Source organism: Leptinotarsa decemlineata, unplaced genomic scaffold, assembly GCF_025532065.1.
Source record: "Leptinotarsa decemlineata unplaced genomic scaffold, Ldec_3_MD MMD2_tig00003192_RagTag_RagTag, whole genome shotgun sequence".
Lineage (NCBI taxonomy): Eukaryota > Metazoa > Arthropoda > Insecta > Coleoptera > Chrysomelidae > Leptinotarsa > Leptinotarsa decemlineata.
In genome coordinates this window covers 3,488,086-3,508,863 of record NW_027412582.1, presented here as the reverse complement: position 1 = coordinate 3,508,863, position 20,778 = coordinate 3,488,086, and the positions used below count along the sequence as shown (strand labels likewise).

The window sequence follows — 20,778 nt, the reverse complement described above, 5'->3', positions numbered from 1 at the left end:
AACTACGCACTCTACACATCCTCACAAATACACATAGATACACAAATAAACCTGATTATATAATAGACTTGTTAGTTTTTCCCAGACTAACAACTATTATACTCGAAATGGATCTGTCTTGGTCATTCCCAAACACAACTCGGCACTTTTTACTCGAAGTTTCTCCTATATTTCCGCTAAGCTGTATAATAAGTTGATCAGTGACTTCAGACGTTACACGATAATGACATTTAAAAAACGCTTGAAACTTCTGCTTAAATCCTGGTAATTGGTGCTCTGTATGTCGATTTTTGCAAAACCCTTATTATTATTCATTTTAATCAAGCTTTTATTATTGTGTTTATTGTCGTATTGGTTGATTTATCTTCTATTCTATACTTGTTATTATTATAGTTTTTATTGTATATTTTTGTAAGGTTGATTTGAAAAACAGTTTATGCTGATAATCCGCCTGTTCATCTAATTTATTTTTGATGAATAAAGTCGATTTATTATTATTATTATTATATATTCGAGTACGGCGATGGAAAGTGATACATTAGCTTTCGGTGGTCGGTATACAACTCCGAATGTGTATTTTTTGCCAAATTTACTCACCGATATCCAGATATATTCGAGATATTGGTTAATCTCAGAAAAAATTACTCGAAATTGTATTGAATTTTTAATGTAGAAGTACACTCCTCCTCCTCTTCCGTCTCTGTCAGCTCTAGCGATAATATAATTGTCAATATTAACAACTTGTGAAGAAATATTAGGACTGAGCCAAGTTTCTGAGATACCAATGACATATATATATATATATATATATATATATATATATATATATATATATATATATATATATATGTGTATATATATATATATATATATATATATATATATATATATATATATATATATATCATTGCTTGTAATAAAATCCTTCAATTCATCAAACCCAGTGAATAGAGATCTAACGTTGAGGTGACTAAATTTCGAGCTACGGGACATAATTTAAACACGGTAGAGTAAAATAGATTTTAAAAAGAAGAGGAAATTGAATTTATAAAGTTAAATAATTCAGTGCTGAGTTGAGCGGGTTCTAGTCTTCGTTGCTGGTCGGTTAGCTTCTTTTAAGGTTTTCTTGATTGTGCCGGTTGACTTAGGTGTGGCTGATATAGTGAGAAGGGGACCTGGTAACATCTTGAGTAGGAGTAGGTGGAACGCTGTTTGATTTAATTGCATCTTTTGTTTGCTTATTCTCCAATTCCAATAGATCAGCAACAGAAAATTGGGAAATACCTATAACCAGCTTATTTCCTTTAATGTAACAGGGATCCGAAGTTTCCTTATAGACAAGACAAGACAAGACAATTTATTTTCCACTGAATGTTACAATACAAGTACCATACATTATGGGAATCGTCACTAATAAGTAGGTTATAATAATATTACAATTTCACTTTTTGGTCATAAAATAAAATAAATTAATATAAATAAATAGGCACATGTACACACTTTAAAAATGAATAAATGAAATATAAGTTTATCAATACTAATTAGAATTATTTATTAAAAATTTTAATCAAAAGACTACTGTTTCATGTGGTCCGAGTCAAAATTTTCATTCAAAAACTCCTGAACTGAATAATAGCATTTCTGTACTAAACACTTTTTTAGATAATTTTTAAATAAACTTGGGCTGAGTTCTCTAAATTTCTTAATTTCACATATTTTATTGTAGCATTTGATTCCTATATAATTGGGATTCTCCTGTCCGATTGATAATCTAGAGAAACATAAATTGATGGTGTCCTTCTGCCGCGTATTATGATTGTGAACATCCTTTCTTGTTTTGAGAGAGTTATGTTTATTTATGATGTGAACAATTATTGAGTAAATGTACAAGCTTGGTAATGACATAATACCCAGCTCAACAAAGTGGTTTTTACAAGATGTTTTGCTAGATAAATTCAGCATGCACCTTATAATTTTTTTTTTGGTGATAAATAATTGACCACTATTATGGGCTTTTCCCCAGAAAATCAGACCATATCACAGGCATGACTGAATAAGGCCAAAATATAGTAGTTTCAATACTTCCATTGACACTGTGTTACGCAAGTTTCTAATAATGAAGCAATATGAGCTCAGTTTTGAGGATGTATGTTCAACATGATCGTTCCATGTGAGTTTTTGATCCAAGTGGACCCCTAAAAATGTTGTACAGGTCGAGTTTTCTAATGATGTTTCTTCAGTTTTAAGTAGTATGCTCTGGTTCACAGTGGCGTTTTTTGTATTAAAGTAAACAGCTATTGACTTTTCTATATTCAGAGATATGTTATTATTACCACACCATTGGGTTATGTTTTTGATAGATTCGTCAGCTTTGTCCTGTATTTCCCTCCTTGAGTGTCCAGTGATGATTAAATTAGTGTCATCTGCATAAATAATTGGATAGCTTGTTTTATTTACCTCCATGGGTAGATCAGTTATAAATATATTGAATAAGGTTGGTGACAAACATGATCCTTGAGGAGTGCCTATTCTAGTTTCAATCGGCTCGGATCGGATACCGTTGATTTCTATTTGACAGATATGAATGTATCCATTCCAAACACGGGCCTCTAACACCAATATGAAACAGTTTAGCTTTCAAAAAATTGTGATCAACGGTATCGAACGCCCGACTCATATCAAAGAACAGTCCCATTATGTTTTCTTTTTTGTTCAACGCGTCATGGATGTGAGATATAGCTTCTTCTAATGCTGTCGTGGTAGATTTTTTCGCTCTAAACCCATGCTGTGAACTATCTAAAATATTAAACCTTCCGAGATAATTGCAGAGTCTTACGTTATAAGAGTACTCATATATTTTGCCAATATGACACTGAACCGCCACTGCCCTATAATTTTTGGCCTCCTTTCTACACCCCTTTTACTTGTAAAGTGGAACAACTCTTGAGAACTTCAATTGTTCAGGGTATTTACCTTCATAAAAGCTTCTATTTATTAAAATACTTAGTGGATGTGATAAAATGTCACCAACAGCCTTCATGACATTTCCTGGTACATTATCTATACCCGGTGTTTTTTGGTGCAAACTTTTAATATAGTCTTATGTATTTCTTCAGGATCGGTAGGGTATAAATAAAATGAGTGGAGCCGGGATTTAATTTTTAGGGTATGATTTAAATTTTCTGAACCTTTGTTTTTGTTTTGTTCTATGAAATATGTGTTAAAGAAGTTAGTTATATCCTTATCATTTCTAAAGACTGCACCCTCAGTGTTTATCATTTCAGTTATTTTATCCTTGTTTTCCTTATTTGTGTTTTCTTTCATTATATTCCAGCATTCCCGATTCATGTTGTTGGAGTTCAGTATTCTATCGTCATTAAAGGTTCTTTTTGCTATATTAACTTGATTTTCATAATATTTCTTTAAACATTTATATCTTAATGTATAACTATCATTATCAAGTCTTTTTGCCGTTTCTGCTGTTTCCCTAACCAGTTCTGAGAGTTCTTTAATTTTTGGGGTGAACCAATGGTTTTTATTTTTTCTTTTATTGTTATGAAGTTGTTTTGTTGGAAATGATAACTCAAACAGATCAAGGAATTTATTTTAAAACAGAATTTATTGTAAACATTAGGATATGTTGAGAGATAGATTATTCTTTCGACACCATGTAGCAACCCAATTTAAATTCAGGGCGAGACGTTCGCAATCATTAGAACATGTTATATTGTGAGAGTTTCAAATCATCTGCGTATAAAAGGAAATTGACATCAATCTCAGCTCCGATATCATTAATGAACATATTGAACAGTAGGGGTCCTAGATTTGATCCTTGTGGTACACCAGATGTGGTTATATATTCGATAAACTTGAGGTCATTGAGTTGCATGTACTGCCTACGGTTGTAAAAATATGATTTCAAGAGGGTTACTAATTCATTGGATAACCCAAAAGTGGAAACCTTGCTGAGCAGTATACTATTACCAAGTATGTCGAACGCTTTGGAAAAATCAGTGTAGATGACATCGTCTGAGACTGACAATCAATACCCTCTGCAACACATTGAGTGATTGTTACAAGATTGGTGGTGGTTGAACGTCCTTTCATGAAACCATGTTGATGGGGGCTAATAATGTTGCTGACATGACAACAGATTGTCTTCTCAAGAAACATCTCAAACGCTTTACAAAAGTTGCATATGATAGAAATTGGTCTGTAATTTTTTATCTCCTTTTTTGAAAATTGGGCAGACTTTTGACATTTTCCATATTGATGGTACAGTTGATGTTTTCAGGCATATATTAATTAGAGTTGTTAGTGATTCAACCAGAGCTGAGGCACAATCTTGAATGATGAATGAATATGATCAGGTCCCACAGTAAATTTAGGCTTTAATTTTTTAGGGTATGATAAACATCTTCAATACTAAAGTTTTTGATTACTAAGCTGGGATTATTACTACTGTTGTTCGCATGGTCACTTGATGTTGAAACTATATAAGAACTGCCGAAGAAATCTGCAAATCGAGTAGCTTGCCTTCATGTAACATTTTATATCCGATTCCATTTGTATATTTTGACTAGTTAATGAATGACCAAATCTTATTGGGGTTATGAATAATCTCGCTGTCAGTTTTTTGAATTAATTTTTTATTAGCTATTCTAACGGCTCTTTTGATTTCTGCTCGAAGACGTTTGAATTCGTGAAAAGCCTGAATGTGGAAGTTTCTTTTGTATTTACAGCAAAATTTTGTTTTAGTTCGAATTTTCTTTATCAATGCACCATCAAAGTAGGGTGAATAATGTTTTTTTTTTCGGTACTTTCCGTATGTAAAATCATTATGAATGAGTTTTTTCATGAGATTTCAAATTCTTGCTTTGAATAAATGACTTCAATCAGATTTTACCCTGAAATGGCTTTTCACCAGTAGGCGATTTCAAATTATCACTCTGAAAAAATGACTGCGAGCAGATTTTACATTGAAATTAATTTTTCCAGAATGAGTTTTTTCATGTGTTTTCAAATGACTAATTCGAATAAATGACTTCAGGCAGATTTCACATTAAAATGGTTTTTTCCCAGTATGAATTTTTTCATGTGTTTTCAAATTACAATTTCGAGTAAATGACTTCAGGCAGATCTTACACTGAAATGGCTTTTCACCAGTATGGGTTCTTACATGTGATTTCAAATTAGCACTGTGAAAAAATGACTTTGAGCAGATTTTACATGGAAATGATTTTTTTCCAGTATGAGTTATTTCATGTGCTTTCAAATTACTACTCTGAATAAAAGACTTCAAGCAGATTTTACACTGAAATGGCTTTATACCAATATGGGTTCTTTCATGCGATTTCAAATGAGCACTCTGAAAAAATGACTTGGAGCAGATTTTACACTGAAATGATTTTTTTCCAGTATGAGTTATTTCATGTGTTTTCAAACTACTATTATGAATAAAAGACTTCAAGCAGATTTTACACTGAAATGACTTTTCACCAGTATGGGTTCTTTCATGAGTTTTCAAATTAACACTCTGAAAAAATGTCTTCGAGCAGATTTTACAATGAAATGATTTTTTTCCAGTATGAATTATCTCATGTGTTTTCAAAATAATACTTTGAGTGAATGACTTCAAGCAGATTCTACATTGAAATGGCTTTTCACCAGTATGGATTCTTTCATGTATTTTCAAATCAGTACTATGAAGATATGACTTCGAGCAGATTTTACACTGAAATGATTTTTCCCAGTGTGAATTTTTTCATGGATTTTCAAATTACTACTCTGTGTAAAAGACTTTAAGCAGATTTTACATTGGAATGGTTTTTTCCCAGTATGAATTTTTTCATGTGTTTTCAAATTACCATTTTGAATAAATGACTTCAGGCCGATCTTACACTGAAATGGCTTTTCACCAGTATGGGTTCTTACATGCGATTTCAAATTAGCACTGTGAAAAAATGATTTTGAGCAGATTTTACATGGAAATGATTTTTTTCCAGTATGAGTTATTTCATGTATTTTCAAATGACTACTCTGAATAAAAGACTTCAAGCAGATTTTACACTGAAATGGCTTTTCACCAATATGGGTTCTTTCATGCGATTTCAAATGAGCACTCTGAAAAAATGACTTGGAGCAGATTTTACACTGAAATGATTTTTTTCCAGTATGAGTTATTTCATGTGTTTTCAAACTACTATTATGAATAAAAGACTTCAAGCAGATTTTACACTGAAATGACTTTTCACCAGTATGGGTTCTTTCATGAGTTTTCAAATTAACACTCTGAAAAAATGACTTCGAGCAGATTTTACACTGAAATGATTTTCTTCCAGTATGAATTATCTCATGTGTTTTCAAAATAATACTTTGAGTGAATGACTTCAAGCAGATTCTACATTGAAATGGCTTTTCACCAGTATGGATTCTTTCATGCAATTTGAATTCAGTCCTCTGAAAAAATGACTTCGAGCAGATTATACACTGAAATGATTTTTTTCCAGTATGATTTCTTTCATGTCTTTTCAAACTACTATTCTGAATAAAAGATTTTAAGCAAATTTTACACTGAAATGGCTTTTCACCAGTAAGGGTTCTTTCATGCAATTTCAAATTAGTACTCTGAAAAAATAACTTCGAGCAGATTTTACACTGAAATGATTTTTTTACAGTATGAGTTTTTTCATGTGTTTTCAAATGACTATTTTGAATAAATGACCTCAGGCAGATTTGATACTGAAATGGTTTTTCGCCAGTATGAATTCTTTCGTGGGCTTTCAAATTACTTCTTCCGATAAATGACTTGAGACATATTTTACATTGGAATGATTTTCCCCTTGTATGAGTTTTTTCATGTGTTTTCAAATGACTTTTCCGAATGAATGATTTCGAGCAGATTTTGCACTGATACGGTTTCACAATATGATTGTTTGCAGTGCCAAACTACTTTTGACATAATGCTGACGACTTCTTTTCATTGAAGCTTTCTTATTTCTTCTCAATGACTGTTTCATCCTTTATTTCAACAAAAATATTTCCAGAATCTGTGAAAAAATCATAAATATACATAAAATTATTTGTTTGAAAATAGTCATATTTCATTTATTTATTGTCGATTTCACCCCCCAAAATGGAGTAATCCTTTGGTTTTCTACTATCAAAATAGTTTATAACCACTAAAAAGTTTGTGAAACAAAGTTATTGATTATTCCGTATTATGTCTGAAACCGACCATAAATTTATATAAACTAAAAAACTTTCCAGGAAATGAGGAAATGTATATTTATACACAAACTATTTACTGGTCATAGATTCCAATATATAATTAAACAAACTATTTTAATCTAAACCAATCAAACATTTTAATAACAAATCAAAGTATATTTATTCATTTTTTTTATTTCTTGAGGTTTCTTGAATGAAAAATTCAAAATTTGATTAAAAATTCAAAAATAAATTTTAAAAAATTCAAGGGGAAATGAATAATAACTACTGAGGAGATTTTCTGTAATTAATTATCATGTCACTATTTAGATTGATAGGTAGAGTTGGAATGTCTGGCTAAAATTAATCTAATGAAAGCCTTTTTCATCAGGAGATGATTGAAACTGAATCTTTCAACTATGTTAGAGCATAAAAGTTACAAGAATTTTGCATGTGCGGCAATTTTCTACTAAGGAAAAAAAATTAAATAATTTTGTTTGAAAAATGGAATTAAGTGCTCTAAAGCTGCGTTCCCACGGGGCAAAAATACGAAATCGTGCCACTCTTTCGTACTCACTGTCTTGGCTCACGACTGGAGTAGGGATAGGCAGCGAACCAGCTGAGTGTCGTGGGCAGTTCACACACAAGTCACATTCACGATTCAGTTTTCCTTGCGAAGCCGACCGCGATGAACGAGCTCCTAGTTGAAAGTTGTGCGGTTTTGTGTTCAACCTTCAGTGCTATTTTAGGTGAGAGATTAAAGTTACATGGACAGATAAGAAAACGGAAGAAAAGGCGTTATTGGGTGAGGAAGTGGATACTGAAAAGAAGTTCGGAGGTTCAAAATTTGGTTGACCACGAGCTAAGGAGTAATCACCATGAAGATTTTAAAAACTTGTTACGAATGTCTGAAGAACAGTTTGATTATCTCCTGGAACGAGTAACTATAATATAATCTTTATTTGAAATAGGTAATCCTAATCTACATTCACAAAGTATAATCTTATATATAGTAATTAGCAGCTCCTTCGATAGTATTAATATATTTGTTTTGTTTTAAATTTAAACGTACACACTAGGTATTTACATTTCGAGTTATATTTTCCATTGTTTTGCTAAAAGAAAACCATTCAAGTATAGCCAAATACCATAATAATCATATTCAATCCTACATATGAACCAATAAGAATGCTATCCCAATATACACTTATAGCCCGAAAGAAAATACATATATTGATACCATTCACGTACAGCCAAATACCACAATAATCATATACAAACATACATATGAAACCAATAAGTTATGCTATCCCACTACCCACTATACACTCATATCCCGTAAGAAGATACATATATTAATACTCGTATTGATACTAAAAATTATTAATCCTGATAGATATACAATACAACGATTTTACTTTTGCTGTATATGGTTTATCATTTTTATTTTAAACTGTTGCAGAGTTTCTGATTTCTTTATATCATCTGGCAAACTGTTGTAAGCAATGAGTCCCTTGAACACCAAAGTTTTAATATTGTAAGCTTTTGTTTGCCTAGTCACATGTAGGTTATGTTTACTTCTCGTATCATGCTGGTGAACTTGCGTATTTATAGTTATATATTTGTGAAAATATGATGGAAGAAGATTATATAACATTTTGAAGATATAACTCATAGTTAAATAAATAAGTCTATTTTCTATTGACAGCCATTGTAATGTTCCCAACATCAATGATATTGGTGTATATCTGTTACATCTCAAAGTGATTCTCATTGCACGATTTTGAAGTTTTTGTAGTGATCTCATTTTATTGAGGTCAAAACCATACAATAAGGTCGGGCAATATTCGAAGTGAGGTTTGATAATTGTATTATATACGGTAATTCTTGAGCTCATACTCAAATGCTGAGATACCCTCGAAAAAAAATATAGTTTTTTGAGTATTTTTTTCTGAATATAATTGAAATGACCATTCAACGTTAAGTGGTTGTCAAGCATAAACCCTAAATATTTAAACTCTTGAACTAATTCAATTGTATTATTTTCTATTTTGATGTGAATTTCATTTATATCAAATTGTCTGTATTTAAATGGTGTGGCAATTATCATCCCCTTTGTTTTGTCTACATTCAGTTTCAATTTATTCATTTTGAGGTATTCTGTTATTCTATTTAAAGAATTATTCATCTTTTGTACGGCATTATTCAAATCTCTATCAGTTACTGATATTAACGTGTCATCTGCGAACAAGTGTATATAGTCACATTCATTGTAATGCTTTATGTCATTTATGTATAGAAGAAACAATAGCGGACCCAAAATGCTTCCTTGTGGAACTCCATGTTGCACTTCCAATGGAGCTGACAATGAATTACCAACTTTTGTTTGTTGTTGTCTACCTGTTAAATAGTTGTTAATCCATTCAAATACTTTTCCCCTTATGCCGTAGAGTTTCAGTTTTTTTTAGGAGTATATTATGGTTAATGGTTTCAAATGCTCGCCTCAAATCCAAAAACACAACCACAGTGAACATATTTTTACTCATACTACTTTTCCATTCATTAACAGTTAACTGAATGGCTGACTCACATGAATGATTGGATCTAAAACCAGATTGATTCATAAAAAGTATACTCTTTTCATTACAATATTGCAACAGTTGTTTATAAACTACTAGCTCTAACAGTTTTTCAGCACAAGGTAAAGTGTTGATAGGGCGGAATTCACTACATTTATTTGTATTAGTCACTTTTTCAGTTGGAGTAACAGTACTAATCTTCAATTCTGTAGGAACCATAACTTTTTCTAATGATGTATTTATAAAATAACACCATACATGACCAATTACCTGAAAACTGTTTTTTATAATTTTACTATAACACATGGATCAATAAGTCCCGAGACTAACAATGAAAACAACATTTTTTTTACAAAATTTTTTTTTATTCATCAACATAATCTCCTTTTAGGGTGATACAATGGTTCCAACGCTTTTCCAATTTTTCAATACCATGTTTATAAAAAAATGTATCTTTCGCTTCAAAATAAGTTTCAGTTTCAGCGATGACCTCCTCATTTGAGCCAAATCTTTTTCCCTGGAGCATTTTTTTAAGATCAGCAAAGAGCCAGTAGTCACTGGGGGCTAAATCTGGTGAGTATGGGGGGTGGGGAAGCAGATCAAAGCCCAATTCGTTTAATTTTGCCATTGTTTTCATCGACCTGTGGCAAGGTGCATTGTCTTGGTGAAAAAGGATTTTTTTTCTCTGCATGTGCGGTCGTTTTTTTGCGATTTCCTCCTTCAAACGTACCAGTAAGTCAATATAATAATCACTGTTGATCGATTTACCTTTTTCGAGGTAGTCAATGAAAATCACGCCATGCGCATCCCAAAAAACTGACGCCATCACTTTGCCAGCTGACTGCTGCGTTTTCGGACGTTTCGGACGGCTTTCGCCAGCTGTGCGCCACTCAGATGACTGCCGCTTTGACTCTGGAGTGTAGTGATGTATCCATGTTTCGTCCATGGTCACGTAACGACGCAAGAAATCTTTTTTGTTGCGAGTAAATAGCGATAAACAGCTTTCTGAATCATCGACTCGTTGCTGTTTTTGTTCCATCGAAAGCAATCGCGGCACCCACTTAGAAAAAACCTTTTTCATGCTCAATTTTTCATGAAGGATAGTAAATACACTTCCATATGATATCTGTGTCATCTCAGCAATCTCACGAAGCTTCACTTTACGATCTTTCATTACAATTTTTGTCACTTCACTCACATTTTCCGGTGTAACAGCTTCCACAGGTCTACCCGAGCGTTCTGCGTCATTTGTGTCGGTACGACCACGTTTAAACTCGGCAAACCACCGACAAATCGTTGCTTTTGATGGACAAGAGTCCGGGTAACATTTTTCAATCCATTCTTTCGCTTGCACGGTGTTTTTACCCATTAAAAAACAATGTTTTATCAGAACACGAAACTCGGTTTTTTCAATTTTTTAAACAAACTACAAAACGACTTTACTCTAACCTCGATAACTCAGCTGTTTCTGGTCCGATCGACTTAAAATTTCGACACGTTTCAAGCAAAGGTTAGTACTCTAGAAAGACGTGGTTACTGGTTTACTAAGAGCGCCATCTCTGGGTTAGTCTCGGGACTTATTGATCCATGTAGTACCTACATTTCATCAATAGGTGAACCTTTATTAGCATCAATTTCCGATATTACTATTTTCAGCTGTTTTAGGTCTATTAGTTCGAAGGCACTAAAGCTATCTTCATAATTTTCAATATAGCAAACTAACTCACACTCTTCAATACTTTGGATAATATCGTTGATACTACTTAGAAAGTATTTATTAAAACAATCTGCTATGTCATTACTGTCTTTTATCAATATATTTCGTCCATTCCGTTCAAAGTATACACCATTAAAATAGTAATTGTGGTTTTTTTTCGGATTTATTAAGTTTTTCAACGTTTTCCACATTAAACGTGGATTATGTACATTTCTATCAATTTGGTTGAAGTAAAAGTGATCTTTCTTTTTTTTTAATGATATTTACAACAGCATTTCGTTTAAGCTTAAACTTTTCCCAATTCACATCACTTGAATTCAGTTTAAAACACTTATATGCCATGTCTCTATCTCTACTTAGTTTTCTGACTTCGTTGTCGTACCAGGGTAATTCATTTTCATAATGAGTTATTGTTTTTAAGGGAGCTATCTCATTTACAACTTGGTTGAAGTGTTCTTTTATATTAATGAAAATATCATCTATATTGGTACTATTTAGCAGAAAAGTGCAGTTAATCAAGTTTAAATTGATATCATCGAGTTTTTATCAGTTAATCGTCTTACAGTTTTCATACATTTGTTGCTAAAATTAATTTTTTCAGAATAGAAACATTTGATTGATATTACAGCATGATCAGTAATTTTTGGTTCGTCTAGTACATTCACTTGACTATTTTCGAAATTCGTTAGTACATAATCAATTAGTGTTTTACTTGTATTCGTCACTCTGGTGAACGTTTTTACCTCTTGAGTTATGCCGTATGTATTAAATATATCCTTGATTTTGTTTGTATAAAAGTCACCTGAAAAGAAATTCAAATTAAAGTCTCCAACCAAGATTGTACGACAGTTGTTACAGAATATTTCTTCACATATATTTTCCAAATGCTCCAAAAAAGTTGCATGACTTTCGTTTGGAGAATGATACAAACAACCAATTACCCATTTTGTACCAGCATATGTGGTTGTAATAAATTTACACCAGTAATTACATGGACAAATGTTTTATATACTGTATATTGAATTTCTTTTCTTACAAAGATAGTAACACCCCCTGTATGTCTAGAATCTGAGTCGCATCTGATTAAGGAGTAATTTTTTATATCTAGTTCATGATTATTCATTTCCACTGTAGTTCTTGATTCACTGAGCAATATAAATGATGGATTGTAGTAGGATATCTCAGCTAAGAGTTGAGGTTTATGAGCTAATAAACTTTCAATATTTAAGTAAACTAACACATGGATCAATAAGTCCCGAGACTAACAATGAAAACAACATTTTTTTTACAAAATTTTTTTTTATTCATCAACATAATCTCCTTTTAGGGTGATACAATGGTTCCAACGCTTTTCCTATTTTTCAATACAATGTTTATAAAAAAATGTATCTTTCGCTTCAAAATAAGTTTCAGTTTCAGCGATGACCTCCTCATTTGAGCCAAATCTTTTTCCCTGGAGCATTTTTTTAAGATCAGCAAAGAGCCAGTAGTCACTGGGGGCTAAATCTGGTGAGTATGGGGGGTGGGGAAGCAGATCAAAGCCCAATTCGTTTAATTTTGCCATTGTTTTCATCGACCTGTGGCAAGGTGCATTGTCTTGGTGAAAAAGGATTTTTTTTCTCTGCATGTGCGGTCGTTTTTTTGCGATTTCCTCCTTCAAACGTACCAGTAAGTCAATATAATAATCACTGTTGATCGATTTACCTTTTTCGAGGTAGTCAATGAAAATCACGCCATGCGCATCCCAAAAAACTGACGCCATCACTTTGCCAGCTGACTGCTGCGTTTTCGGACGTTTCGGACGGCTTTCGCCAGCTGTGCGCCACTCAGATGACTGCCGCTTTGACTCTGGAGTGTAGTGATGTATCCATGTTTCGTCCATGGTCACGTAACGATGCAAGAAATCTTTTTTGTTGCGAGTAAATAGCGATAAACAGCTTTCTGAATCATCGACTCGTTGCTGTTTTTGTTCCATCGAAAGCAATCGCGGCACCCACTTAGAAAAAACCTTTTTCATGCTCAATTTTTCATGAAGGATAGTAAATACACTTCCATATGATATCTGTGTCATCTCAGCAATCTCACGGAGCTTCACTTTACGATCTTTCATTACAATTTTTGTCACTTCACTTACATTTTCCGGTGTAACAGCTTCCACAGGTCTACCCGAGCGTTCTGCGTCATTTGTGTCGGTACGACCACGTTTAAACTCGGCAAACCACCGACAAATCGTTGCTTTTGATGGACAAGAGTCCGGGTAACATTTTTCAATCCATTCTTTCGCTTGCACGGTGTTTTTACCCATTAAAAAACAATGTTTTATCAGAACACGAAACTCGGTTTTTTCAATTTTTTAAACAAACTACAAAACGACTTTACTCTAACCTCGATAACTCAGCTGTTTCTGGTCCGATCGACTTAAAATTTCGACACGTTTCAAGCAAAGGTTAGTACTCTAGAAAGACGTGGTTACTGGTTTACTAAGAGCGCCATCTCTGGGTTAGTCTCGGGACTTATTGATCCATGTAGTACCTACATTTCATCAATAGGTGAACCTTTATTAGCATCAATTTCCGATATTACTATTTTCAGCTGTTTTAGGTCTATTAGTTCGAAGGCACTAAAGCTATCTTCATAATTTTCAATATAGCAAACTAACTCACACTCTTCAATACTTTGGATAATATCGTTGATACTACTTAGAAAGTATTTATTAAAACAATCTGCTATGTCATTACTGTCTTTTATCAATATATTTCGTCCATTCCGTTCAAAGTATACACCATTAAAATAGTAATTGTGGTTTTTTTTCGGATTTATTAAGTTTTTCAACGTTTTCCACATTAAACGTGGATTATGTACATTTCTATCAATTTGGTTGAAGTAAAAGTGATCTTTCTTTTTTTTTAATGATATTTACAACAGCATTTCGTTTAAGCTTAAACTTTTCCCAATTCACATCACTTGAATTCAGTTTAAAACACTTATATGCCATGTCTCTATCTCTACTTAGTTTTCTGACTTCGTTGTCGTACCAGGGTAATTCATTTTCATAATGAGTTATTGTTTTTAAGGGAGCTATCTCATTTACAACTTGGTTGAAGTGTTCTTTTATATTAATGAAAATATCATCTATATTGGTACTATTTAGCAGAAAAGTGCAGTTAATCAAGTTTAAATTGATATCATCGAGATTTTTATCAGTTAATCGTCTTACAGTTTTCATACATTTGTTGCTAAAATTAATTTTTTCAGAATAGAAACATTTGATTGATATTACAGCATGATCAGTAATTTTTGGTTCGTCTAGTACATTCACTTGACTATTTTCGAAATTCGTTAGTACATAATCAATTAGTGTTTTACTTGTATTCGTCACTCTGGTGAACGTTTTTACCTCTTGAGTTATGCCGTATGTATTAAATATATCCTTGATTTTGTTTGTATAAAAGTCACCTGAAAAGAAATTCAAATTAAAGTCTCCAACCAAGATTGTACGACAGTTGTTACAGAATATTTCTTCACATATATTTTCCAAATGCTCCAAAAAAGTTGCACGACTTTCGTTTGGAGAATGATACAAACAACCAATTACCCATTTTGTACCAGCATATGTGGTTGTGATAAATTTACACCAGTAATTACGATTATGGACAAATGTTTTATATACTGTATATTGAATTTCTTTTCTTACAAAGATAGTAACACCCCCTGTATGTCTAGAATCTGAGTCGCATCTGATTAAGGAGTAATTTTTTATATCTAGTTCATGATTATTCATTTCCACTGTAGTTCTTGATTCACTGAGCAATATAAATGATGGATTGTAGTAGGATATCTCAGCTAAGAGTTGAGGTTTATGAGCTAATAAACTTTCAATATTTAAGTAAACTAACACATGGATCAATAAGTCCCGAGACTAACAATGAAAACAACATTTTTTTTACAAAATTTTTTTTTATTCATCAACATAATCTCCTTTTAGGGTGATACAATGGTTCCAACGCTTTTCCTATTTTTCAATACAATGTTTATAAAAAAATGTATCTTTCGCTTCAAAATAAGTTTCAGTTTCAGCGATGACCTCCTCATTTGAGCCAAATCTTTTTCCCTGGAGCATTTTTTTAAGATCAGCAAAGAGCCAGTAGTCACTGGGGGCTAAATCTGGTGAGTATGGGGGGTGGGGAAGCAGATCAAAGCCCAATTCGTTTAATTTTGCCATTGTTTTCATCGACCTGTGGCAAGGTGCATTGTCTTGGTGAAAAAGGATTTTTTTTCTCTGCATGTGCGGTCGTTTTTTTGCGATTTCCTCCTTCAAACGTACCAGTAAGTCAATATAATAATCACTGTTGATCGATTTACCTTTTTCGAGGTAGTCAATGAAAATCACGCCATGCGCATCCCAAAAAACTAACGCCATCACTTTGCCAGCTGACTGCTGCGTTTTCGGACGTTTCGGACGGCTTTCGCCAGCTGTGCGCCACTCAGATGACTGCCGCTTTGACTCTGGAGTGTAGTGATGTATCCATGTTTCGTCCATGGTCACGTAACGATGCAAGAAATCTTTTTTGTTGCGAGTAAATAGCGATAAACAGCTTTCTGAATCATCGACTCGTTGCTGTTTTTGTTCCATCGAAAGCAATCGCGGCACCCACTTAGAAAAAACCTTTTTCATGCTCAATTTTTCATGAAGGATAGTAAATACACTTCCATATGATATCTGTGTCATCTCAGCAATCTCACGGAGCTTCACTTTACGATCTTTCATTACAATTTTTGTCACTTCACTTACATTTTCCGGTGTAACAGCTTCCACAGGTCTACCCGAGCGTTCTGCGTCATTTGTGTCGGTACGACCACGTTTAAACTCGGCAAACCACCGACAAATCGTTGCTTTTGATGGACAAGAGTCCGGGTAACATTTTTCAATCCATTCTTTCGCTTGCACGGTGTTTTTACCCATTAAAAAACAATGTTTTATCAGAACACGAAACTCGGTTTTTTCCATTTTTTAAACAAACTACAAAATGACTTTACTCTAACCTCGATAACTCAGCTGTTTCTGGTCCGATCGACTTAAAATTTCGACACGTTTCAAGCAAAGGTTAGTACTCTAGAAAGACGTGGTTACTGGTTTACTAAGAGCGCCATCTCTGGGTTAGTCTCGGGACTTATTGATCCATGTAGTACATACTCAAGTTAATATTTAGTTAGCAACTCAACATCAACCATGTTCTTATTATTAATTACAAAAGTTCTTATGTGAAATCATTAGAATAGTCACTTGCGCCACCAAGGGATGTGTTGTCATTCGATAGTTGATTGGATGAGGGTGGTCGGCTCCAGGTATTTGGTGGTGGGCACATTGTTTGTGTTACGAGACGAGTTATTTGGTGTTGCAGTCTCATTGCAGTTGGTGGTCCTATGTTCCGCAGCATAGATGCCACATATTTTCCAAAATAGTCATAGCAGTCTTCTTTTGGAATTTGAGCGGCACGAGTTGAAATGTCATCCAATTTTTGTATGGCACTACACATGAAATTAATTTGGGGATCTTGAGCTATTTTCTTCCTCTGTGATGACGATGGTTCAGATGGGGTTTTCCGTTTACCATATGGTGTCGCTGGAGCCTCCTCCATTTTTTCACTTTGCACTGTAGTATTTATAGCGTCTGGAGTGACAGTACTCTTGGAATGGCTTGCTGTATTTGGTGTATTTTCGCTGCAGTTGTCGATAGAGTGTTCCTGCCGATCATCACCAACGGAGTGTGGACTAGTTGGATTCGCTGGCATCATCTGAAATAGAAAATTACAACATATTTTGTATTTTATTCATTTTATATATTTTTCAGGTACCATCTACTGAAGATGAGTGGAAGAACGTTGAATATAACTTCAGAGAGCGCTGGAATTTCCCTGGTTGTGCAGGAAGTCTCGATGGAAAGCATGTGATTATCCGAGCCCCTTCACACAGTGGATCGGATTTTTACAACTACAAGAACAGTTTCAGCATTGTACTACTGGCGGTAGCAGACGCCAATTACAATTTTCTATATCTTGACGTGGGTGCTAAAGGAAGAGGTTCTGATGGTGGCATTTTTCAAAATAGCTCATTACACGCAGCTTTGGAGACGAATTGCTTAAATATGCCAAGAGACTTTGTCATTGTAGGAGATGATGCATTTCCTTTAAAAACATATTTGATGAAACCCTATAATCAGCGTAATATGACCCAAGGGGAGAGAATCTACAACTACCGACTGTCAAGGGCACGAAGAGTGATAGAAAACACTTTCGGTATTCTTGTTAGTAAATTCAGAATTTTTGAAAAACCAATATCATTGAAAATTGAGTCGGTAGATGATGTAGTCCTCGCCTGTTGTTCATTACACAATTGGTTACGGAAAACAAACCCCACGTACGTTTCCAGTGGTTTGATAGACTACGAAGATGAAAACCATCGCATCATCCGTGGCTCCTGGCGTGAAACCCCAACTGCCAGCTTGCAGGACCTTCCGCGAAATAACAGCAGAAATCCACGACAACAAGCACAACAGATTCGAGACAAGTACCGTGATTACTTCAACAACGAGGGAGCTGTGCCCTGGCAATATAGACTAGTCAATGCTACAACAACTGAATAACCACATACTCTATGCATAAAATAAGAAAGGTGTACAGTCTGAAAATACATGTTTATTGAAAAGTAAAGGATTTGTTAACATAACACCTATTCCAAAATATTATTTACATTAAAACTCAAATATATTCTGGAGTATTACTGCAGTTCAAATATGCCACTCCTAATATTTTATAAAATTACTTTTGAAAACTTTTGTCTATACGAATTTTAATCTTACTAAATATGTTCAATTAATTAAAATGTTAATTAAATTGGTATACTTAATAGTATATTTCATAATATTTTGGCTAGGTGATTAAAGTTAGCGTAGATAAATATATCAACGACGTGCTAAATGAAGTGCACAAAAATTACGTTGACGTAAAATTGAGTAATTATTGAATTTTACTTACCAAATTCGATTTTGTTGACCGTTGTTGAACAAACGGTCGGATGAAGGAATTCATGTTCTCGAACCAAATGACCTTCGGTACGTATACATCGTCAGTTCCACTTCCAGATCTTTCAGTGTCAGCTATTTTCTTCAGCTCTTGACAGTATGAACTTCTAAGATTCTTAAATTTAGTAATAACCTCTTTCGGTCCAAATCCGTTAATCCCCATTGCTTCGCTAATTCTCTTCGCTGCGGCCAATCTTAAATCCCTGTCCTTGTAGTCTTTGCAAGTCGAATCATACAGCACTCTCTCACTAGCATACAATTCAATGAACTTAATTGTTTCGTTGTCCTGTAACTTTACTACTCTAGGCTCAGACATTTTACCCACTTATAAATAAATCGCTCACAACTAAAAAAAAAACCCCTCTACTAATCAACCCACTAAATAAAGACGTTTCGACTCGTCAAAATCTGGTTGGCAACTGTCGTGTTCAAGCTTCAAAATCAAACACGTTTGATATGGAGCGTGAGCGGTCGTGGACTCTCCACGCTTCCGGAGGCTACTGAGGCAATCTCACTACACATCGTTCAGACGGGTCGTCTTCCACAAATGCGTGAGTCACGCCAGCGTGCCACGCCCCGTGGGAACGGGGCATAAAAAACTTGAAATTTTGACAGTGACATACAGTGATTGTACTCTGAGACGGAATGAAAAATATCAACTGGTATATATCATAGCAACAAAAACTTAGCAGTAAAATTGAAACCACCTGGTCATATTGAATGGGATTGGAAAATTGAATATAGGATAAAGAAGATAACTTTTGTCTGATTTCTACTACTACAAATAAAAATCGTAGTAGAAATCAGACAAAAGCTATTTCCTTTATTCTCTATAAAAAATGTTTAGTTTCAAGTCAAAATTTCTAGAATGAAGTCGAAATTAAGTCACAATTTTGAATTCATAAACAAATAACTGATGGTCCATTAACCTACAGTGTAGGGAGTTGAGACTGGCCTGAACGAATTGGTCCTTTAGATGATTTGATTTATAGCCAGTCTTTAAATATGTCCACGGACTATACGTGAAATAACTGATAAGTGAAAATTTGATGGTTTTCATCAAATCGATGGAATAACTGCCGAATTTATGAACGGTCTACTGATGTTTCTTTCTACAGTTGATTTAAAAATTTTACTTCAAAATTCAGAGAAAATTACTGTTATTGACACCAGATGCGACAGTACTTTGTATTTCACTTCTCATTACGAACAATAATTGAAAATCTGTGACCATTCTGCTCATCCGTACCAGATGTGTTTCGTTGGCATCAATCATATCCCCATTTTTAATTTATTACAACCAGTTTCAGTTTGTTAAAACATTCTCAGGTAAACTCAGTTTACTATATTCTACTACTTCTATATTCTCAGTACTTATATTTAATATGAATTTATTCAAAATAAATAGGTCATCAAGCGAACATGATGATTGAAAAATTACTAAATACAAAAAACCTTCATCAAACTAGAGTACCTGTGGTGGGTTTTGAATCATGAGTCATATCTTCATCCTGTATATCACGGAACTTATTGTGAGGGACTTCACTTATTTCTTCTATACATTTTTCTGATTTGGGTTCATAGTCAACATCAATGACACTTTCACATTTAATCTGATCTATATATTTTTCTTCGAGGTTATGGGTGACCATTTCAATACCAAACATATCATATTTTCCAGAGTCACCGACCATTTCAGTTTCACCTGTTTCACATTTCATGATACTTGTTTCAAAAATCACTTCATCCTCAACAGATTCAAACTCTCTCTTAATTATTCCTCCACAATCATTGGTAGCCATTATCTTTGAACAAGCAAGGAAGATTTGTTTTAAACGACGAATTCTGTCAACAAACGTGATCAAATTTTATTTGAGAAATCTACCTACGGCCATAGAGCAAATGCTGTGCTACGGAGATACGGCAGACCTGCCAGAATGAAAATGCAAATCATGAAACAAAAAGTAATAACACAGTAATAAATCCGGAGAAAATGTACTAAATAGAATAAATATCAATATGTACCAAAACGGACTAAAAAGCACTAACACCGAACACAAAAAGTACTAAATAAATGGCTGGAATTTTAAATTAATTATTTATTTATAATAACAAAGGGACAAAACTTCACATTGTTACTGTAGACCTATATAAATGAAAAATAAATATATACATTTATTGAAATAAAAATA

At 33.7% G+C, this 20,778-nt stretch overlaps 5 protein-coding genes across 7 annotated transcripts in view; 1 reads left to right on the top strand and 4 right to left on the bottom strand.

Annotated features, from left to right (window-relative positions):
• LOC141483161 (uncharacterized) overlaps positions 1-20,172 on the bottom strand; it is a 192,313-nt gene extending 172,141 nt beyond the window's left edge. The window contains exon 1 of the mRNA XM_074177612.1: positions 20,042-20,172. The gene's annotated coding sequence lies outside the window, so the exon portion shown is untranslated. The remainder of the gene's footprint in view (positions 1-20,041) is intronic.
• LOC141483160 (uncharacterized) overlaps positions 1-20,778 on the top strand; it is a 519,459-nt gene that overhangs the window by 295,541 nt on the left and 203,140 nt on the right. The gene's annotated exons all lie outside the window — the stretch shown is intronic.
• Positions 1-20,778, bottom strand: part of LOC111516515 (uncharacterized) — a 155,945-nt gene that overhangs the window by 100,324 nt on the left and 34,843 nt on the right. The gene's annotated exons all lie outside the window — the stretch shown is intronic.
• LOC141483177 (uncharacterized) lies at positions 5,587-12,450 on the bottom strand. The gene is made up of 3 exons (XM_074177652.1): positions 12,447-12,450; positions 12,132-12,307; positions 5,587-6,948 (listed from the first exon to the last, which is right to left on the bottom strand). The coding sequence occupies exons 1-3, from the start codon at positions 12,448-12,450 to the stop codon at positions 5,692-5,694; spliced, it is 1,437 nt and encodes a 478-aa protein (XP_074033753.1). The 3' UTR covers positions 5,587-5,691.
• Positions 15,175-20,593, bottom strand: LOC141483165 (uncharacterized). 2 transcript variants are annotated; one of them, XM_074177632.1, is made up of 4 exons: positions 20,476-20,593; positions 20,061-20,391; positions 18,540-18,883; positions 15,175-17,300 (listed from the first exon to the last, which is right to left on the bottom strand). In XM_074177632.1, the coding sequence occupies exons 1-4, from the start codon at positions 20,479-20,481 to the stop codon at positions 16,764-16,766; spliced, it is 1,218 nt and encodes a 405-aa protein (XP_074033733.1). In that variant the 5' UTR covers positions 20,482-20,593; the 3' UTR covers positions 15,175-16,763. The 2 variants fall into 2 exon arrangements, with proteins under 2 accessions (XP_074033733.1, XP_074033734.1); XM_074177633.1 differs by lacking the exon at positions 20,476-20,593 and having other exon boundaries at positions 18,540-18,932; positions 20,061-20,186.